Genomic DNA, 23,330 nt, shown 5'->3' on the forward strand with positions numbered 1-23,330 from the left:
TCTTTTCCAAAGTTTTTTTTGTAGCTTCCTGCTTCCTGCAGATGTTTTCAAGATTTTCTTTAAATACAATAAGGACAGTTGTCTTATAATTCTGATACATGAAGTAGGTCCATTTCACCTCACTGTTGTTTCTATTCGTTTTTACTTAGAGTTATTTGTTTCTTTGTGTACTTGGGTATTTTTAATGCTGTGCTGCTCACAACGCTTCAAAAATTATTTGAGGGTATTCTTTCAGGGCTAGGATAAACATGTCTAACCAGAAAGGATTTGTTTGTATTTGCTTGTCTGGCACCTACCTTGATGCTTTTGGATCATTAATGTAGTATGAATTTGGGCAGTAAATTTGCCTCAAAGTTCCTCTGTGGTACAAGTTAGTGTCGGGATTTCCCCTCCCTCTTGCTGTCCTCTACCTCCTACTCAGTTCAGTGCTAATGCAATCTTTTTGTAGGAAAGAAGGGTTTACTTTTGGTTTACCCATACCCGAAAGATATAGTCTTTTGGGGTCCAGTTTAATTGGAGGAGCACCTTCTTTTATATTTTCCGCTTTGTGTGGACTCTGGGCTTTTCTTCCCCCTCATGCCATAAGGACATCAAAACTGAAGTTCAAGTTTGCCCTCAGTAAATGTACTCCATGAACAAGCAGTTTCAGTGCTCAGCTTACCTCTCTATGGGTTCTCATCTTCTCTTAGATTTTGACCTTAATATTTTCATGGCTCTTCGATACTTTTGAGAAGTTGGGTTGTTAAAATTTTTTTTTTTTTTTTAAAGATTTTATTTATTTATTTGTCAGAGAGAGAGAGAGAGAGAGAGCGCGAGCACAGGCAGAGGCAGAGGGAGAAGCAGGCTCCCCACCAAGCAAGGAGCCCGATGTGGGACTCGATCCCAGGACGCTGGGATCATGACCTGAGCCGAAGGCAGCTGCTTAACCAACTGAGCCACCCAGGCGTCCCAAGGGTTGTTAAAATTTAGTATTTGTTAATTTGTTTCACAGAGAGTTCTAGTGCAAATAATCTAGCCTGACCTATTCTAGGAAATAGATTGTTTCTTTTGTTTAAGTTTTTTAATGTAAGACAAATAAAGTAATAAAAAAGAAATTACACATAATTCTGTCACTTTTTCAAATCTTCACGCATATTCTTTTCTAGTCTTAGACCACAGGCATACATATTTTTAAAATTTATTTTTATTAAAAAAAATTTTTTTTTAAGTAGACTCCTCACCCAGCTCAAGACCCTGAGATTGAAAATCACATGCTCTACCAACTGAGCCAGCCAGATACCTTGCATATGTATCTTTTATATAAGTTGTGCCAATCTGGAATTTTCACAACAGCTAATGACTATATTTATTATTATTAAGGGGGGCATATAATAACAAAAGCTAGTGGTCAAAATGGTCAGAAATAGGAGGGGGGAAAAAACAACCCAACAAGGTGGGAAAGAACATCCTGCAATCACAAGGGTCTTCTTTGCGGAATCAACTCACCGAGAGACGAGATCCAGCTCTTGCTCTGGCAATGCTCTCCTTTTCCTTTTCAGATACCCTTCTCTGCACAACCTGGAAATTATTTAAGGCTGCAGAGAAGTCATTCATGAGGCGTTCTTTCTGAAGTTTCTGCTGGCGCTACGGAAATAAACAAGGACTTGAAATTTCATATTAACCCTGAATCATTTGGTTTTAATTCCCCATTAAAAACAAAATTATTCCCCCTAAAGATTTCTAACCAGGAAAATTACTATAAAACAGGCTCTTCCTTAATAAATTTGTTCTTTGCTAACTCAAATCCCTCATTAATGCCATAGACCAAGTCTGAATTTTCCTTCTTTCATTCTGACAAACTTGGGAACTATGTGTCGTTTACCTTGTAAGGTAATCTCAGAGGGAATTGCAATTGAGAATTTTGGTTCCCTGGAGAATCTAAAAGCAGAATAAATAACTTTAGACTCAGACTGAACCCCAAAAGAGATTGTTTTATGTTAAAATGTTAAAAAATATTCATCCACACTGAGTTCATAGTATCCCTGAAAACCACAGAATCATTTTCCTTTATACTGTAATGAGATTTAAAATCTTTGAGAACCTGAAAACTATCACAGGCTATCTTTACTAAGCTTACTGATTCTGTGTCTCAAAAAACACATGCTGAGAGCACCTGCTATGTGCTGAGAACACAGAAGTAAAAACTCATCCCTGACCTCAAACAGCTTACCAACTACTTATAGATAAGGGATATAGACACACAAATTACAAGTCATTATAAATAACTGCTATATCCTATTAATACTATAGGAGTTTGGAGGCAGGTATAATCAGTAAGAACTCAAGTAGCCATAAAGGCCAAGAAAAAGTGGACACTGAAGGAAGAGAAAGGTCTGAATATGGAAGGAGAAAGGCAAATTCGTCAAAGAAACAGTGTGAGCAAAGGCATGGCAGTAAATATTTGAAGAGGATCTATAAGGAGATAGTTTGGCTGGAACCAAAGCTTTTTTCATAAGACTAGCTAAAAGACAGAACTGGAAAGACAGAGAAGGGGCTGACCGGAGCAGGTTTTAAATGCTAAGCTAATAAGTTTGGGATTCAATCCCTACGGAACAAAAAGCAACAAAGATTCCTGAGCAGGAAACATGATGGATACAAAATGATAATTTAGAAAAAGTAGTCTGTGATGGTGTACAGAATGGGATGGAAAAAAGAAACATGTCAAAAAGACTATTGCAATATTCTAGGTTAAAGGTCAGGAGGACATTGTGTCAGTAATGGGAACCCCAAAGACATGAATTTAAGAAACATTATGACTTAGCAGCTGCCTATAGGGCTACAAGGGGGCTAAACTCAAGAATGACTCAAATATCACACCTGGGAGAATTATGGTAATACTAAAAGCAATTTTTTTTTTTAAGATTTTATTTATGTGAGAGAGAGAGAGAGTGAGTGAATGAACAGCGGGGAGAGGCAGAGAGAGAGAGAAGCAGGCTCCCCACTGAGCCAGGAGTCAAATGGGGGACTTGATCCTGGGAACTTGGAATCATGACCTGAGCCAAAGGCAGATGCTTAACTGATCCACTCAGGCGCCCTGTGTGTGTGTGTGTGTGTGTGTGTGTTTTAAGATTTTATTTATTTATTTGAGAGAGAGAGAGAGCACATGCACAAGCAGGGTAAAGGGCAGAGGGAGAAGCAGACTCCCTGCTAAGGCAGACACTTAACTGACTGAGCCACTCAGGTGCCCCTGAGAGCAAATTTACATGAGGAACATTTCCCCCTTTCTCTGGGATTTTTTAAAATTTTCACATTAACATTATAACAATAAGAGGGAAAAACCATCATTCCCTAATCTCACTATTCAAAAACACTTTTTTTTTTTTGAGTAGGCTCCATGTGAGGCTTGAACTCACAACCTTGAGATCAAGAGTTGCATGCTCCATCAACTAAGCCAGACAGGTGCCCCACAAAAAATACTATCTTTAAGTATATCATAAATATTTCCCATGTTACCATCCTCTTCACAATTATGGTCTTTGTTACATAATATCCTATCAAGTTGATCTACGAAATTTTATGTAAACATTCCTTCTAGATTATGCCCAGGTTTTAACTACTTAACTATTATAAATAAAGCTAATGGAAGCCCCACTGTAATTGCTAATATTAATACAGTACTTACCATGTACTGATACAGTTATAAGTACTTCAACATAATAACTCACTTTAACTTATACAACAACCTATATTATAGTCCCTACTTTACAGATCAGAAAACCAAGGCACAAAGAAGTTAAGTAACTTGCCTAGGATCTCACAGTCAGTAAGTGGAAGGGGTAGAATTTAAATACAGGAAATCCAGCTCTAGATTACAGTTTATGTTTATGTTTATTGGAGATACCAGTTCCCAGACCAGGGAACTGGTCTCTAAGTGAAATTTCAGCATGAATAACAGCACACCTATGGACAACCAAAGGCGATTACATTAAGATTACTTTTTATCAGAGCTACTTTGTAGCATGACGACAAACCATCTAGTCTTGGTTCTTCTCTTTTGTGCAAGGGGGGCGCCAAAACTCCACAGACTAAACATGTGCTCCATTAAACAGCTTGCCATGTATGGGTTAAACTAACATTTTTAAACTTTTTTGATGGAGACATGCAGAAATAATGTGACATCTTGACCTAGTACCATATATACACATATGTATGAAGTGAAAGCTTCCTGTAAGAATAGTTTCCTTTATTACATGGTATACATTCGGATACTCCTACTCTATTTTATTATTTTTTTTTAAAGATTTTATTTATTTATTTGACAGAGAGAGAGAGACCACAAGTAGGCAGAGAGGCAGGCAGAGAGAGAAGAGGAAGCAGGCTCCCTGCTGAGCAGAGAGCCCGATTCGGGGCTCGATCCCAGGACCCTGAGATCATGACCTGAGCTGAAGGCAGAGGCTTAACCCACTGAGCCACCCAGGTGCCCCTCTATTTTATTTTCTAAATGATGATCACAGCACACTAAAATTATTTCATGTTCCAACGAAGCACAACTCACAGAGTGAAAAATAACCCAGAATGGGGAAGTTGTAGGCTTTGTCTTTATAGCCATCAGAGATAGGACATCATCAGAAAAAAATTCAATAAAAAAAAGGAAAACAAGTCAAGTGCTCCTAGGAATGGTAGAGAAGCTAAAGAAAAATGGAATCACAGTAGGCTAATGTAGATGGAGAAGGTTTTTGATTTTTTCCCTGGAAGAGAGAGGATTTGAGGTAGAACTATGAATGATAATTAAAACAGGTGAAGCCACAATAAAGGCAGAGGCACACTGACTTCTGGAATGTGTGAAGAAAAGGCCTGCCACATCAAGGGAACAATGAACTCCAGTTTAAAATTGTGTTTTTTAAAGGATTTCAATGACCGCTGAATAAAATGACTTGAAAAGAGAATCTTTTCCCCTGGGCATTTCTTCAACCTGAGACCTATGAATGACTCATGATGGGACATGAAAGTGACTGCAAAACAGAAGGCAAAAACACCTGATTGAAATTTATAGAAACTGACTACAAGACAAACTAGGACCTAACCTGCAACATAAAGATGCTGGCCAAACCCTAGAGATGAAAACACTGAGGTTCTTTACCAGTTAAATTAATTTTATCAATATGTAAGTATGGGTTTGTTTTTTTTTAAGATTTTATTTATTTATTTGACACAGAGAGAGAGATGCAGGGAGAGAGAGAACACAAGCACGGGGAGTGGAAGAGGGAGAAGCAGGCTTCCTGCCAAGCAGGGAGCCCAATGTGGGGCTCGATCCCAGAAGACCTGAGCCAAAGGCAGATGCTTAACAACTGAGCCACCCAGGCACCCATAATAGTATGTTATTATGAATAATAACAGCTGATACTGAGTAGCTACTGAATGCTGAGCACTTTGCAAGACCTGGTGCGTACATTCTTTATATTGTCACAATAGTCACATAGCCCAATTTTACAGATAAGGAAACTGAGGGTCAGAGAAGGTCTACCTAGCACCAAAGGCCAAGTTATTTTTGTTTCACACACTGCCTTCCCATTAAAACAAAGTCCTTTCCTGTTAAACGAACACACACACCAGAAAATACCAACCTGTTCTGAAGCGGATAAGGGAAGGGGCAAGGACCCTAATTCCTTCAGTAATTCATTCGTTTCCTTAGCGAGCTGATTTGTAGAATGTTGTAACTGTTGCCTAAGAGAGAAAAGACATGTTTCAGGATATTTCCACGGCTCGAGAGCTGTTACAGTTAGTACAGTTAGTTCTCAGAGTGCCCCAGTGCAAGGAATAAAAGGGGTGCTTGAAGGAATGGGTTCCCAGAGGCCCAGGGTCACAAAAAAAAAAAAATTCCAGAAATACTACTCAGTCAAACCCACTGTAAGGCATCTCCATGTTACTGAGAAGAAAGAACCTACCTCAGTGAAACCTGCTGATAGGTATTTTAACTCTTTGGGAAGAAAAGAAAGGCCCATCAGCAGTTCTGATAGAAATATAAGAGCAACTGCCCCCACATCTAAATCTGATAGTTTGAACACACCAAGGTCTCACAAAACTCTCCCGTCCATCGCCCGGCAGTTCTGCCTAGCTGCTGTCTGTCACAGGCACTGATTGGAGATGGGATCCAGACACTGGGGGTTGGATGAAACATGCATTAAAAGCACAGCTTCTACCCTAAGGAACAACCTCCGGAGATCTACTCCCATGTTCCTGCTTAAAGCTGGTGCTTTTTTAGCTTTATTCTTGGCTCCCTATCGTCCTTCATGCTTGACTTTCTGGCTCCTCCCTCCAAAACAAAGAAGCCCTGTACTGCATAAAAACATATAAGGAGTATAAGGGGAAGAATATTAAAAAAGGAGGACTATGCATTATATTACGTGGGATTGGAAAGTAGTGGAAACACAAAAAGAGCCCCTTTTGGTCATGATTTTCCTCTACTCAGTGGCCATTTCTACAGAGGTTTTAAGGGAGGACAGAGAAACCATACTACTCAATCATTACTATTTTTTCATTGCAAAGGGGCCTCCAAGATAAAAAACGAGGGAGTCAAAAACAAGAAGGAGGCAATCAGGAGCCTGTACCTCCTAGACATTATTAACACATCCAAAGATGTGTTTTTCACATCTCCCTGGAAAAGGCTCAAAGTAGTAAGTCATTCTCTCACTTCACACTGTCGAGGACAGAAAACAAAGAATATCGCTCAGTATATTTTAAAGATGAAGAAAAGAACTTCTAAAAGGAGAAATGGGGTCAAGAAGGATGTAATAAAAAGAATCGTGAGTCCCTACTACCAGTCCATTCTCCTCTCCTTCAGACACCCCTCAGATCATTGTGAATACGTTTTTCTAATTTTTACAGTTGGAAATCCCACCAGACTAGATGAGCTCTGCAGATCATCGGGAGTCCTGGGCCAACAAGGAGGCTCATTTTGGCAGACTACAGGTTAACAGTGGTCAAAGTTCCCTTCCCTACTTCCTCAGAGGGTTCTGCTAAACAGCCCGAGGGAAGAAAGAATCTGTGTTCAAGGATTTTGAAAGGCAGCAGAGATCACAACCCATGAATTATTTTGTTGTCCCTCCTCTAGATCCAGCCATTACTTCGTGTCCCACTGCCTGTCATGCTGACTCCACAGGCTTTCCTGGAAACCTAAGCTGCCATGCAGCAAGGACAGTGGGTGTGTCCTCAAAAGGGTTCTCAGGGCCTCACAGAACCCAACCACATTAGGAAACTACTCACAGATTTTCCTGTAGCTTGCTTGAGTCCTGCTTAGTTCCTAGTTGGCTCATCAAATTCTTTATCTGAGCAGCTGGGGAGTGGGGGGGAAAGAAAAATACATTCATCATGAGCATCCTACTTCTCAGATCACTGGTCTCTCTGTCCACATCCTGAATAAGTTCATGCAACTAACAGAAAGCATGCTATGATCAAAACTTCAGCATGTCTATTCCTTCTAAAACTAATCATGAGGTTCACCTTTCTCCTATAGATAACTATGTCACCAAGTAGAGCGTGGCAGTTTTGTTCATCATTCCCAAAGAACTTCCAAAATTTTCCAGATTTCCCATGGTGCTGGTTTAAAATTTCAATACCTTTGCAAGGGCCTTACTACCAAATATCAACTTGCAACAATTAAAATTTAAATTCATAATACACAATAATTTTTTTTCACAATAATTTTTTTATAGCAAACATTTTTGGAAAGACAATGTACATTTGTTGTTAATAAATTACCATTAAAAATAATAATAATAAGGTTTGTGCAGTGGCAGTATCGTAGCCAATGAGGTTTATCCAAGGCGCGATTACTGCTAATTGAAAAAATAATAATAATAAATTACCACTGACTGAGCACCTCCAGGTGCCAGGAGCTTTTATATTAGGAGCTCCATATACATTATTTTATTAATTTTCACAGCAACAGTCTAAAGTAGGTATGTCTTTATCTTGCTGATGAGGAAATATATTTAGGTAAGTTATATAAGTTAAATTTATATAAGTTAATTATGCAAGGGTACACAATGGTTAAGTAACAGGGCAAAAAATTCAATCCCAGATACATTGTACTCCAAGGCCTATGTCCTTTAAACTATGTTGCCTACAGTCAAATATATGGTTTTGTTCAGATAACATCCTAGATATTTTGCTAAGATGGTCATGTTTGAATTCTAGATGTTTAGGCCTCTAGCCCTGGACTAGGAAAGCAGAGGTCCAGAGAAACTGATCATCTACCTATAAGGAAAAACACTCCAACATCAGCTTGCCTGGGATTGTGAATAGCCCTGGACCTCACTGATTTGTGCACCAGAAATAGAGCCCTGATTTCTATTTTTTTTCTCTTATTCTAAATATTTTGGGGTTTGGGGTGGGTTTTTTTGAAGTGCAGTTGACCTTTTGATTTCTTTTGTGTCCTGCTTTCTGTTCTTCTCCTGACTGGCGGGGAGGATGAAGGAGTTAAATTCATTCATTCATTCATTTGTAGAGGTTGGAATTTTCTTGTATTTCTTTTTTGTTGTTGTTTGCTTTTTTTTAAAGATTTATTTATTTGAGAGAGAAAACGTGTGCTATGGTGGAAGGGGTGGAGGGGAGCAGAGGGAGAGGGTGAGCGAATTCCAAGGAGACTCTGAGGAATGCAGAGCCCAGAGCCTGACATGGGGCTTCACGCTGAGCTTGATCTCACATCCCTGAGATCATGACCTGAGCCAAAACCAAGTCAGATGCTCAACCGACTGCACTACCCAGGCGCCCCTGCTTGCTTGCTTCTGAAAAGCATTCACTGTCTTCTATTCCAAGCTGCTGGAGTACAGAACATAATAACAGAGTACTCCCTGCCCAGAGGAAACACGATTATCTTCAAGTTTCACCAGAACTTCAAGAGATAACAGGACACAATAGGTACATGACTCTTCCAGCCAAAACATAGTCTCTTTTGTGAAGGCCTTTCCTATTCTCTCAGCATTAATCCCAAAGTTTCACTTGTGAGATATCAGACTGCTAAATGACTGGCTTAGTGGAAGATGAGGAGGAAATCAATATATATTACATCATTTGTATATATTACGGGGACAACGTACATACAGTGCTTCCATGCCCACTAAGAAAAAAAACCTTCACTTATTCAAACTTATGATAGGGTGTTCCTTAAAATAATAAAATTTGAGGGTCAATCATAATCTTGCTCCTAATCTGGTCACCAAGAGTAACAAAGAAATGGGCACCTGGGTGGCTCAGCCAGTTAAAAGTCCAACTTTTGATTTTGACTCAGGTCATGATCTTAGGGTCCCAGGATTGTAGACTGGCTCTGAACTCAGCGGGGTATCTGCTTCTATCTCCCTTTCCCCCGCCCCCCATGCTCTCTCTCTAAAACAAATACACAAATCTTTAAAAAAAAGAGAGAGAGAGAGAGTAGTAAAAAGGCAAGCTGAAGTTTATTAAATACCAAGTTACCTTACACAAACACAGATGAATTAATAGCCTCTAAGTCTGATAAGAAACGATGAAGCAAAATCTAATTGATTGCTGGTGACTCTCTACTCATAAGCAGAAAATGAACAACCTAGTCCTTAGAAATATGTACAAGTTATTTCTGTCTAGCCAAAATCACTACATCATCCGTGTTAGAAAGCAAAAAATTCCAAAGTCAAGAATATATAAACTTGTAGCACTTCAAATTATGATTTTATCTTACTTTGAGACCATGTTTTTGTTTTGTTTAGCCAAAATGTAACTTCAATTTTATAATGGAAATATAGTGTTCAAGTGATTTAAATTTTGCCTTTTGTCCAACTTTCCTAAAATAGATTAATTATCCTATTAAGTGTTACTTTTAGCTTAATGGTTCCACAGGAAAAAGCAAGCACTATAATGAATGTATTTTGCTAAGACAACATCTGTAAGATATAAATAAGTTTTTCGTTACTAACATGTGGAATTTCCCCTCTTATCTCAGTCAAATTAGAATCAGGATACCAACAGAGCTATCAGCTGGCTAGCCATACAAATAATTTATAAGAGGGCTGACATTAGCATTAATTGAGCACTTATTATGTGCCAGACACAGGGCTAAGTACTTGACATGCTATAATAGAAAATATATTTTGGGGGGCCCTGGGTGGCTCAGTTGGTTAAGCGTCTGCCTTGGGCTCAGGTGGTCCTGAGATCCATCCCTGCATCAGGATCCCTGCTCAGTAGGCAGCCTACTGCTTCTCCCTCTCCCATTCCCCCTGCTTGTGTTTCCTCTCTTGCTGTGTCTCTGTCAAATAAATAAATAAAATCTTAAATATATATATATATATGGTCATTGTCCCTGGTTCCTGGCACAAAGCAACTAAAACCCTTGAAATTTTGTGTAATAGGAGTGTCTTTTGTTATTCATAAAGATTCCCTTTTTTTTTTTTAAAGATTTATTCATTTATTTGAGAAAGAGAGAGCGCGCCAGGGGGTGGGGCAGAGGAAGAGAGAGAAGAATCTTCGAGTAGACTCCTTGCTGAGTGCATAGCCCTGTGCACGGCTCGATCCCAGGACCCTGAAATCACCACCTGAGCCAACGTGAAAAGTCAGCTGCTTAAGGGACTGAACCATCCAGGTACCCCATAAAGAGCCCCTTCTGAGCACACTGAGTTTAGGTTCCTAGGGTGAGGTAGAGCTAGACAGCCTTAGGTTGGGTGGAGCTAGTTACCAGAACTACCAAGTGATTACGATGGAACTTGCAGCCCCACCCACTGACTTTAGGGAAATGGCGGTAGGGGGCGGGGATGATAGGCGCTGCAGATTGAGACTAAGCATTATAAAAACATGTGGGAACACTGTTTGATGAGCTTCTGGGTTGATCAACAGGCGAATATACAGGGAGGGTGTTGGAGGGTGTCCAAGCTAGTTCCTACATACCTTGCCCTGGGCATCTCTTCCATCCGGCTGTTCCTGAATTATGTCCTCTTATAATAAATTGATATTGTAATAAGTAAATGTTTTCCTGAATTCTGTGAGCTGCTCCATCAAATTAATCAAACCCAAGGGGTGGTTCATGGGAATCTCTGATTTAGAGTCCAATGGTCAGAAGCACAAGTGACAACCAGATGCAACTGGTGTCTGAAGGGGAATAGTTACATGGGACTCAGCCCTTGTGGCATCTGATACTACTCCAGGTAGAAGTGTCAGAATTGGGTTAAATTGCAGGATATCTAACTGCTGTTTGGAGAATCTCAGAATTGTTTGGTGTGTGGAAAACCCACACATCTAATGTCAGAAATACTGAAGTAGAGGAAAAACAGGAGTATTCTTCCTTTATACTTGATAAGCATGATTTTATTTGATCCCAACAACCATTTAAATAAACATTATTATCTCAGTATTATAGATGGGTACACTGAGGCTCATGACTGAGACAGAATTCTTTCATTAGTTCACTCACTCACTCACTCACTCATTCATTCATTCATTCAGAGTACCTACTCTTTATTATGTCCTATGCTCTAGAAGACAACTGCTCTTAAGAAGCTAACATTTTAAAGATTTTATTATTTATTTGAAAGAGAGAGAGAGAGCATGAAAGGAGAGAGGTCAGCGGGAGAAGCAGACTCCCTGCCAAGTAGGGAGCCCAATGTGGGACTTGATCCTAGGACTCCAGGATCATGACCTGAGCCGAAGGCAGTTGCTTAACCATCTGAGCCACCCAGGCACCCCAGAAGCTAACATTTTAAAGAAAACAGACAGACAGTAAGCATGTACCTCTGGTGGTGATTAAGTACTATAAAGATAAATAACGGCGCCTGGGTGGCTTAGTCCGTTAAACGTCTGCCTTCAGCTCAGGTCATAATCCCAGCGTCCTGGGATCCAGTGCCACATCAGGCTCCTTGTCCAGCAGGACGCCTGCTTCTCCCTCTCCCTCTGCCTCTGTCTGCCGCTCCCCTTGCTTATGCTCTCTCTCTCTGTCAAATAAATGAATAAAATCTTTAAAAAAATGAAAAAGAAAGAGAAATTCAGGTAAGGGCTGGAAAGACAGGGTGGGGAGAGTACACTAGCTTCCATAGTGTGGTTAGAGAAAACCTCTCTGAGAAGGTGACACAGAGAAGAGATAGAAAGGAAGTGAAAGATCAAGCCATACAAAGACATGGGGAAGCAGCTTGCTTTCTTGTGTTTTTTTTTTGGGGGGGGGGGCGTGGGGCAGTTTCTAACAGAGTATGAAGTGAACCCCCGAGGCAAGAGTGCTTCTTGTGAAGAAGGAACAGTGAGGAGGCCAATGAGGCTACAGTAAAGCAAGCGAGAGAGGGGTAGGAGAAGTGGCGAAAGAGGTAAAGGCCAGATCATATAGGGCCTTCTTAACTAGAGCAAGAACTTCAAACTGGAATGAAATGGGAAGCCACATAGTATCATAATAACCGGAACTCAAACCCAGGGCAAATTCCAATGGCTATATTCTTTGTGCCACGTTATGTTTTCTCAAAAGGCTGAGGCTTTTAAAGGAAACAGAATGGAGTGACACAGGGCAGGCCTCAATTCCAGTGTTCCACTTAGCCCCACCCTGCTTATCTGATACCTCCCTAACTCAATAGCTCTCTGGCCCAGGTAGGCTGATGTCCTTGCTCTAACCTGCGCTCTTCCCCAACTCCCTCCCACCTTTGGGAACATTCCTGTGTACTCCCCAGAATCCAGTCGAGTGCCAGGCACCCAGTGGGTACATAAGTCATTGTTGGTTGAGTTAACCTCCCTTTTATATCATGACACTTTCTTTAAGGCAGAAGATATGAGAGAACATGAGCTGGGAATAGTGAGACCTGACCTCCAAGCCACACTTGACCACTAACTCGATGCATGGTGCCAAGCAAGTCATTTCATGTTCCTGGGTCTCTTTTCACCAATTGTATGTGATATTCCGGTTTAACTAACACATACTGAGCACTTACTATTGTTACAATACTTACCATCTATACTATTTTTTCCTCATTAAATCTTTACAACTGTGTGAGGAATAAATATTCTTTGAGTCCTCCCATCCTGCTCGGTGCTAAAATGATAATAAATAAGCTCTAGTCCCAGAGCTTGATGCTGTGTAATTACACATGATGCTGTGTAATCAAGGAGTGTGTTTTGCAAGCCAGAGTTTGGTTTAGAGAGGTTCCACCTGCGTACAAATGGGAGTGGATGAAGTATGTGCTCTGTCCTCCCATCCAGGAGGGCAGGGGCCACATTCTACTCATTTCTGAATTTGCATAACAACACACACATATACACCTCCAGAAAATAGCTGGTTGAATATATGAAGACATGTTAAGGTAGGTCTTACAAAAAGTTTAAGGAAACAGATCTCATCTTATTGACTGTCTTTACAGAGTACCATCCTTAGAAACTCTAGAGACATGTCAAAGTATCAAGGTATCAATAATCATCTATCAAAACTTATTAAATACCCAGGGCACCTGGCTGGCTCAGTTGGAAGAGCATGTGACTTTTTAATTTTTTAAGATTTTATTTATTTATTTGAGAGAGAGAGTGAGCAAGAGCTAGCACAAGCTAGGGGAGGGGCAGAGGAAGAGGGAGAAGCAGACTCCCCGCCGCTGAGCAGGGAGCGGGATGCTGGACTAGATCCCAGGACCCTGGGATCATGACCTGAGCTGAAGATGGACTCTTAACCTATTGAGCCACCCAGAAACTCTGAACATGTGACTCTTGAACTCAGGGTTTTGAGTTCAGTCCCCACACTGGATATAGAGATTAACTAAAAAATAAACTTAAAAATTTTTTGTATTAAATACCTTAGAGGGGGGGCACCTGGGTGGCTCAGTGGGTTAAAGCCTCTGCCTTCGGCTCAGGTCGTGATCCCAGGGTCCTGGGATGGAGCCCCGCATCGGGCTCTCTGCTCAGCGGGGAGCCTGCTTCCTCCTCTCTCTGCCTGCCTCTCTGCCTACTTGTAATCTCTGTCTGTGAAATAAATAAATAAATAAAATCTTTAAAAATAAATAAATAAATAAATAAATACCCTAGAGGGACGCCTGGGTGGCTCAGTGGCTTAAGCCTCTGCCTTTGGCTTAGGTCATGATCTCAGAGTCCTGGGATGGAGCCCCGCATCAGGCTCCCTGCTCAGCAGGGAATCTGCTTCCCCCTCTCTCTTTGCCTGCCTCTCTGCCTACTTGTGATCTCTCTCGTCAAATACATAAAATAAAAAATCTTTTAAAAAACGATATAAATATGTAAATACCCTAGAGAGCAATGGGTATTTTATAGGACATGGAAAAAATCTATTAAAAATCAGCTCTTCTTTGTGTATTCTCAACTGAGAACTTTTTTCATCTAGACTTTTCTGACTTCTTTTGTTTGTTGAGGTTACCTGAATTTGTGGGGGTGCCAATTACAAAAGTTTGGGGAAGGGGGATTTAGAGTCATTTCCTAACTAAGCACCAGAATTAATCCAAGCCTCCATCAACTCCTACTAAATTTCTGAATATTAAGATATTTTCCTAAAAGTTTCCAGCAAGACTCAGGTAACAGATACCCCAAAACTCAAATTGTAAGGACAGTAGTGTCTTACTTTACTAGAATCCAAAGAAGCAGAATTTTTTGTGTACTACCCTCCATAACCACCAACATCAGGGATCTATTCAAAAATAGTGACTCAATGACCCATCTATTTTATATCTAAGAATATTATCCCTTAGTAAACCTAAAGCCCAGAAAGGAATAGGATGTTCCCATACACAGTTATTTTCACTGGAGTGTACTTACAGTGAAGTAAAGTGATACTTTTTGGAAAGATTTTTATAAAAATGGGTTGAATCTATAAGGATTTCTGGTCAACTTGGTTAGTGAGAAAACTCCTTTTCTAAGCAGTCTGGTAAATAAAAATTTTACCTTAGGTAGACTTGTTAAAACATTTTGGATGAAAATAATAGTCTACGAAATGCTACATAATCCTGGAAACCAGATGATTAGGCCAAATATAAAGACAAGTCCTTAAGTTCTGTGTAAGCAATTTTGTTATTTTTAAAACTAGACCTCAATTTCTATCATTGACCTCTTATTTTTAAAAGCATGTCCTGGCTAGAACTTTTAAGACTACAAAACAAATCAATTTGTTATACATTACAGCTGATATCCACACTATGAACTACTCTAAATTGAACACTCTTTATGTGCTTTTAGCTGATGCCAGCTTTAAGTAGAATCTGAATCTCCAAATGAACTTTTTTTTTTTTAAGATTTTATTTATTTATTTGGTGGGGGGTTGGGTGAGCCTGGTGGTAGGTATAAAGGAGGACACATATTGCATGGAGCACTGGGTGTGGTGCATAAACAATGAACTTTGAACACTGAAAAAATTAATTAAATTAAATGTTATTTATTTATTTATTTATTTGGGGGGGTAGTGTAGAGGGAAAGAATCTCAAGCAGACTCTGCACTGAGCATGGAACCTAATGCAGGGCTCGATCTCACAACCCTAAGATCATGATCCTGAGATCATGACCTGAGCTGAAATCAAGAGTTGGATACATAACCGACTAAGCCACCAAGGCACCCCCAAATCTCCAAATGAACCTTAATCCAAATCGAAGTCTAGTCATATCAAAGTAACCACCATCACAGTGTTTCTTTTTCAAAGGAAAAAAACTTTATTTACACCAAATGAAAATTTCCAAATGGGTAAAGGATAGCCTATGTGGTGATTATGACAATGAAGTTATCTCAGTGTCTTACTCTGAAAATCAGGTTTATATTCTGTTTTCATATAGCTACAATGAAAATGACCTGACTTGAAAAATGTAGTCATTATATTACAATATTAAGGCTCTAAACTAAACATGAGCACTAAATATCAAAGGCACAATCTTCCATTTACTGTACCAGTGACGGTGTATGTAACGGTAAAGAGCATACTCTGAATTAAAACTGCCTATGTGTTTTTCCTGGTTCTACCACTTCTTAGCTTTATGATCCTTTTTTAGTAAGCTCTAAACCCAATGTGGGCTTGAACTCACAACGCCTCGATCAAGAGTTGCATGCTCCAACAACTGAACCAGCCAGGCATCCAAACTAGCTTTATAATCTTGAGCAAAAGCCTTCGCTCCTCTGTGCCTCAGTTTCCTCACCTAAAAAATGGGAGTAACAGGAGAACTCTCATAGAGTTTTTGAGCAGATAAAATGAGATAATATGGAGCTAAATTTAGAACAGTGTCTGGCACATAAAAGAACTCAATTAAGGATAGGTATAATTATCAAACTCAAGACCAAGAACAATATATTTAGCAATGATAACATCAATTAAGTACATACTGAATGCCAACTACATATCCATTGCTGTGCCAGGCACTGGAACTAAAGAGAACTAACCACACAATGCACATAGACTCTAGCCCCAGAAAACGAAAAATAATCTCCCTGGTCAGAATGACAAGGTCAAAAAAAATTAATTAAAGAATACCGGAAAAGTACTAAACTGTAAATGAAAAGTGCTTGCAAATTCAAAGAAACAACAACAAAAGGATAACCAACATTTCTTAAACATCTACTATGTTGCAGGCACTGTTTTAAGCACTTTACACAATCACATCATTTAATTCTCAAAACCCTATGAAGTAGATATTATTTTTACCCCTACTTTATAGATGAGGAAATTGAGAATTACAGAGGTAAAGCTGTATGTTTACACAGGTAGTAAGAAGCAGACTAGGATTCAAACCCAGACAGTCTGACTCCTGAGCCTGCTTACCTAATTACTCAACCATAGTAGGGCAAGAGACTCAAACAATAATATCACCATTAACTGAATGTCTACTATGTGCCAGTCACTCTACTTTCAAACACCCCACTTTAATAATTCTACTCATGGGGCACCTGGGTGGCTTAGGCAGTTAAGTGGCCAACTCTTGATTTTGGCTCAGGTCATGATCTCAGGGTCCTGGGATCGAGCCCCACATGGGGCTCCACGCTTAGCAGGGACTCTACTTGTGATTCTCTCTCCCTCTGCCCTTCCCCTACTCGCTAGCGCTCTCTCTCTCCCTCTCTGATACACAAATAAATCTTAAAAACAACAACTGGACAATTCTATTCATTTTACAGATAGCATTATAGATAAAAAGGGGAAATGACTTGCCCAAGGTTAATAGCGCATAGAGGGGCAAGGACTCAGTCACAGAACTGCTGACCTTAAAACCCATGCTCTTTCTGACTTGACTTTCTTTCAAAATCAAATCTAAACATTGTATCTACACAATGTATATTGTGTATACACAATTATCTAAAGATCGTAGATAGTTACAAAGGGCAGGACTGAAGCACAGCTCAGAGGATTTGTATAATTTAGATAGCTAGCGAGTTAGGGAAAGATATTAAAGGAGGAACAGAATGAGCAAAAACTTGGAGCAAAAACCAGTGTTTAAGGATGTTAAGAAAAATAGCCTGCCTGTGGCAAGGGTGCAGAGGAGTAGAGACAATCGGGCTAATCTGGGTTAAGATGGCAGAGAGTGAGGGGCGCTTGGCTGGCTCAGGCGGTAGAATGTGTGACTTTGGATCTCAGGGTTGTAGGTTTGAGCCCCCCACTGGAAATAGAGATTGGTTAAAAATAAAATGTTAGGGGGAAAAAAAGATGACAGAGAATGAAAACAAGGTAGAAAGTGATGCAGCAGACAAGAGAGAGCCACGGCAGGCTCTTGAGAAGGTGAGTGGCATAATGAAAACAGGATTTTAGACAAACTACTACTGAAAGCGTTATCAGGATGAATAAGAATGGAAACAGAGACACTGAGAGTTTACTGCTGTGATACAGATGCTGAGATCAGGAAGATTTAAGAGATGGTAATGAAATAAAAAGCAAATCGCAAATGTGAAAATAACTGAAAAAACAGTCTATGGGACTTCATGATAATTGGTTTTAAAAATTCAACTCCCTTTCATTTTTATTTATTTATTTATTTATTTTTTAAGATTTTATTTATTTATTTGACAGAGAGAGAGATCACAAGTAGGCAGAGGCAGGCGGGGGGGGGGGGGGGGGGGAAGCAGGCTCCCCGCCGAGCAGAGAGCCCGATGAGGGGCTCGATCCCAGGACCCTGAGATCATGACCTGAGCCGAAGGCAGAGGCTTAACCCACTGAGCCACCCAGGCGCCCCTCATTTTTTTTTAGTTAAAAAAAAAAAAAACCATAGCAATAAATAAGCAACATTAAAGAACAGAAATGCTGTTCTTTAATCTCTTCAGAGATAACTTGGAGGCTATTAGGTTTTTTCCTATATCTGACACAGTAATACTTGCCCGGACCCCCACTCCATAATAGGCTGAGTCAAGTACATTTCTTCTGTACCCCACCCATACTGATAACAGCCCTTTTTGTACCCGGCAATCGACCCTAGCTGTACCCATAACAACCCAAGTGGTGGCCTGCTGTATTTCAGCTGATACGCTCAGCAATTTCAAACCTACATCTGTGGCTAAACAGCTGGGAAAAAAGAACAACTCTCCTCTCAAATTCTCAACGGATACATACTCCCCGCAGGTATATGTCTGTGAGCTCACATTCAGAGTAGATACTTAGTATGACCACCAACCAGCTCTTGGAGAGATGTGGGGAAAGTCATTAACCTGATAACACGGTGGAAACAGTGTAACCCTGCTAATTTCAAATTCCTAATTCCTCACCAAACAACCCTCAGGGAAGAATTCCAACTGACACCACCTAAGGTTCTAAGATGTGGCAGCTACCACATAGTACAGGGAGAATGTGGCAGAAGACTCCAAAGATGGTAGAAAAGCCTCATTCATTCAAATGTACCATTCAGTAAGCATCAAGACCCTAAATGATATGATATATGTTCATATCATATATGATATGAACCCTGGCTACCTCCCTGACTTTTCTTACTATGCTCCCCTTCTTTAACCGTAGTCTAGCCACACTAGCTTCCTTGCTATTCTCTGAACACCCTAGAGGGGGCACCTGGCTGACTCAGTTGGTGAAACACGCAGCTCCTGATCTCAGGGTTGTGAGTTCAAGCCCCGTATCAGGTGTACAGATTACTTAAAAATAAACATTCAGGGGCGTCTGGGTGGCTCCGTTGGTTAAGCCTCTGATTCTTGGTCTCAGGTCAGATCTTGATCTCGGGGTTGTGAGTTCAAGCCCTGAGTTGGGCTCCACACTGGGCACTGAGCCAACTTTAAAAAAAAAGAAGAAGAAGAACACACTAAGATCTTTGCTTTTGCTATTCCCTCTGCCCAGAATGCCTTCCCCCAGCTACTCACACGGCTCTCTCCCTCACTTCACTCAGGTGTCTACTCAAATGTCTCCTCACAGAGCCCTTCCTTAACCATCTGATTTAAAATATAACACACCCACCCTCTTTCTCTGCTCACCTCCATCCCCCTACCCTGCCATTTTCTTCACAGCACTTGTTACTACTGGATATATATATATATACATATATATATACACACACACACATATCTGTATACAAACACATATGTTCACACACACTCTCACGGCAGTGATTTTGTCTCTTATTCATGACTCCAACCCCAGTGCACAGAGGGTGCTCAAAGAGTATCTGTTAACAACAGTAAATGTATGAATCTATCATATATTTGGGACTGAGATAAGTACTAGAAATATAAAAATGAGTAAATCATGCCCCATGCTTCATGAAAGGAGCTAACAATCTAGCAGCAGAGGTTAGACACACCATATGAGAAAGTTCTATAGCCTCAGGTTTTCCCCAGTTTCCTTCGGAGAGTGAAAAAACCAAGTCACTTCTAACTTGAACCGCCAGCTGCTGCAATACTGTAATATTAATTAAAAATTATAAAAAGGCTAATTACTGGTCTTTAAAAAAATAAAAAATAAAACTTCTCAGCCTGTTTCCTAACCCATAAAAAGAAATAATATTGGTAATTACTTAATGGAGTTGTTCAAAGATTAAGTAAGATACTGAATATAAAGCACTTCCCGCATTGCCTGGCACACAGTATGTACTCAATATGTTATTTATTAGTGTTCTTTTTTTTTTTTAAAGATTTTATTTATTTATTTGACAAAGATCACAAGTAGGCAGAGAGGCAGGCAGAGAGAGAGGGGGAAGCAGGCTCCCCGCTGAGCAGAGAGCCCAATGCGGGGCTCGATCCCAGGACCCTGGGATCATGACCCGAGCCGAAGGCAGAGGCTTAACCCACTGAGCCACCCAGGCACCCCTCTATTAGTGTTCTTAATGGTTGACTCCAATGATCCCTTGAGCCAGATACCCAACCAACAGCTAAATCCTATTTAATTCTGTCACCAAAGAAGCCTTTCCTTTCCTTCCTTTTCATTTTCACAATTCCTAACTGGTGTCTCTAATTCCAGTCTCTTCCTTCCAATTCAATTTATACATTTCTTTTTTTTTTTTTTCAATTCATACATTTCTAAATAACTAAATACAAGGGACATCTGGGTGGCTCAGTCAGTTAAGCAGCTGCCTCCGACTCAAGTCATGATCTCAGGGTCCTGGGATGGAGCCCTGAGTCAGGCTCTCTGCTCAGTGGGGAGCCTACTTCTCCTTCTGCCCCTTCCCTCAACCCCACCCCCCAGATCCTTCCCAAGTGAAAACGGCATCTTTCTCCCCTGAATACCTACTCAATGCTGCTAGATCTCTTCTCTAGTACCAAACCCTTTCAACTTTTTTTTTAAATATTTTATTTATTTATTTGACAGACAGAGATCACAAGTAGGCAGAGAGGCAGGCAGAGAGAGGAGGAAGCAGGTTCCCTGCCGAGCAGAGAACCGGATGTGGGGCTCAATCCCAGGACCCTGGGATCATGACCTGAGCCGAAGACAGAGGTTTTAACCCCCTGAGCCACCCAGGCGCCCCAAACCCTTTCAACTTTATATTTCAGTTGTTATGTACTCCAAGGGCTCCCTGTTGAAAGAATCCACACCATGCCAGTTCCTATACTCATATGCCTAATACTCAAACAAATACATGTAGAATATTTCACAGACATTAAGGTTAGGTTTAGCTCAACAATAACTTTCAGCCTTGAGCCAGAACCTTCTAACTGGTACTACAGTTCCCTCACAAAAGGATATATTGGAACACAAAGTACTATACTTTCAAACCAGTGGTCACATTAATTTTCTTTTTAATTTTTATACATAGCAGGCCACGTCATCTTCCTTCCACTTCTAATTCACCCAGTCTCACACTTGTCATCAGAAACTTTCCCCCTCTTTATAGAGAACATAATTATAATTCAGGACTAACTGAGCTCCACCTATTAACAGAGTACAGCCAAGCTCACAAAAACACGCTAACAAACAAGGATGCTGGTCACTATTCTTTCCAAGTAAAGTTGAGCCACTGACCTGTTTATAAGGCTCTGTGATGATTTTCAGGCACAAGAAACTGCCTTTATCTGACTCAATCAGCTCAATCAGTCTTACTCAGACCTTAGTGATGGGGTGGGGGTTAGTTTTAAGATGAGCAAAGACATTCTGAAATCCACCACCAACTCTACCATGTCTTGCTTGCTATGTGATTGTGGCCAAGTCCCTGAACTTCTCTGTGTAAGAGATTTGTTTTAAAAAGCTGCTGAACAGGGAAGGAATGCAGAAGTTTCATCAGCTTGAAATCCAAAAATATGTGCAGATCTTTTGCTACAAAAGACAAAACCATGTAAATGGGAATGTTTTCGGTGAATTCTCTTTATTAAAACAGAAGTCATCTTACCACTCAAATACATGTCATTGTATCTGACTTCCAAATTCATTACAGGAAGAGCTGGATATTAAGTCACCCAAACACATGCACTCTCCACTTCCCTTAATTGAAAACTGCTGACTTCCAAGGAGCAAAAAGCTGAGCAGAATGTAACTTAAAGTCTAGATCAGTAAACAACTCCCGATCCAAACTGGCCATAGAGGAAAGAGAGGTGGGTGGGGGTAAGGCAGATGACAGGAAAAACTCGGCTGACCACTGCGCCAAGTGAACTCACTCACTGCTCCCGAGATGACACACATACACCTCCCACCCTAAGGCGTCAGGCTGCTGCTTTGGCCCCCATACCATGAGGGCAGTACACCTGAGAAGAAACTCAAGCTTCAGCTGGGGTAGGGGACCCTCAGGGAGCCTCGGCCTGACAGACTCGAGGATGGCAGCCGCCGCCCCCGCACTGGAGAGCCCGAGACGGCCTCAGGTGTGGCTTTGGCCATAGCCTCGGCCGGGCTCCGCATCCCGACAACCTCACCCGGGCCTGTCCCCGGGGCAGCCCCTGCCCCCCCATCCCGGTCCCCCAGCTCACTGGCTTGGCTGATCCGCTGGATGTTGCCACTGCACGTCTGTATGATGCTGTTGAAGTCCCGGAGCTGGGGCCCAGAGGACCCCGGGTTCCGATACATGTCTAAGGGACCGTAGGACATGACGAGGAACTGGGACCGACTCCCCCTGCACCGAGTCCTACCGGAAGCAGCCGCCAGACTGAACCCGCAGCCTGACGGGGAAACCGAGAAGAGAAAGGGCGGGGGAAGGGACTAGTGCTGCGTGCGCACTAGCCCCGCCCCCACGCCGCGCGCACGCGCCCCGCCTCACAGTGCGCAGGCGCCGCTGGAACTGGTGCCGGGGACCGTAGCTTAGAGACTGGACGCCTTGGCCTTGGGGAAACAGGGCGGGGCGTGACGTCACACGGTCTGGGCTCGGATTGGAGGAGCTGGTGTGGTAGTGTTGTTTCTCGCCGGAGCACGGTGACAGGAGGCAAGAATTTTCGATTAGCGTAAAATTGTACCAGATGATCTCAGCGCTGACTGCCTTTTCTGTTCTAGTCTGAGAATTCAGGCCCAAATATGGGAGAATTCGACAACCCTGAAACTCAGATCGGTAACCAAACTCCTGAAATTCTTCACTCTACTTGCATCCTGTAGGGCTTTGTAGTAATTGCAGAGCGCTTTTATGGTTTACAGACCGCTTTCATTTCTTCCTCCACCCGTCTTCTAAATCTAAACAATGAAGCGATGATAATAATATTTATTGAGCATATACTTTGTAAGAGTCTTCATTGCAATTCATTTGTTCATAAGCTCTATCATAGCAAATGACAATGTTCTAACCATATTTTTACGTTCAGAATAGATAATGGAAAATCGGTTTTTAATTGTTGAAGCAAAGTAATTCGACAAGAGTTATTTTCCCTTTTACAAAGCTGAGAAAATTAAGACCACAGTGGTTAATTTGCTTTTCTGAAGTTTGACTGCAAACCCAAACACTAAGCTAACTCCATACTCATCTCGATATTTCCCTAAACGCATTCTCACATTCCCAAACTCATTCTCCATCTAAATCCTTCCCAAACAGCCTCTTCCTTTACTATATATCCCAAACCA

General features: G+C 41.1%; 1 protein-coding gene across 1 annotated transcript in view; it reads right to left on the reverse strand.

Moving 5' to 3' along the window:
- The window catches only part of STX12 (syntaxin 12), a 36,548-nt gene extending 14,024 nt beyond the window's left edge, over positions 1-22,524 (reverse strand). Inside the window, exons 1-4 of the mRNA XM_080801121.1 lie at positions 22,256-22,524; positions 7,243-7,312; positions 5,604-5,703; positions 1,486-1,623 (exon numbers count right to left, since the gene is read on the reverse strand). Coding sequence (XP_080657247.1) covers positions 1,486-1,623; positions 5,604-5,703; positions 7,243-7,312; positions 22,256-22,373 — 426 coding nt within the window. The 5' untranslated portion in view covers positions 22,374-22,524. The remainder of the gene's footprint in view (positions 1-1,485; positions 1,624-5,603; positions 5,704-7,242; positions 7,313-22,255) is intronic.
- Positions 22,525-23,330: the final 806 nt, after the last annotated feature.

This window comes from Martes martes, assembly GCF_963455335.1.
Source record: "Martes martes genome assembly, chromosome: 4".
NCBI classification, from domain to species: Eukaryota; Metazoa; Chordata; class Mammalia; order Carnivora; family Mustelidae; genus Martes; species Martes martes.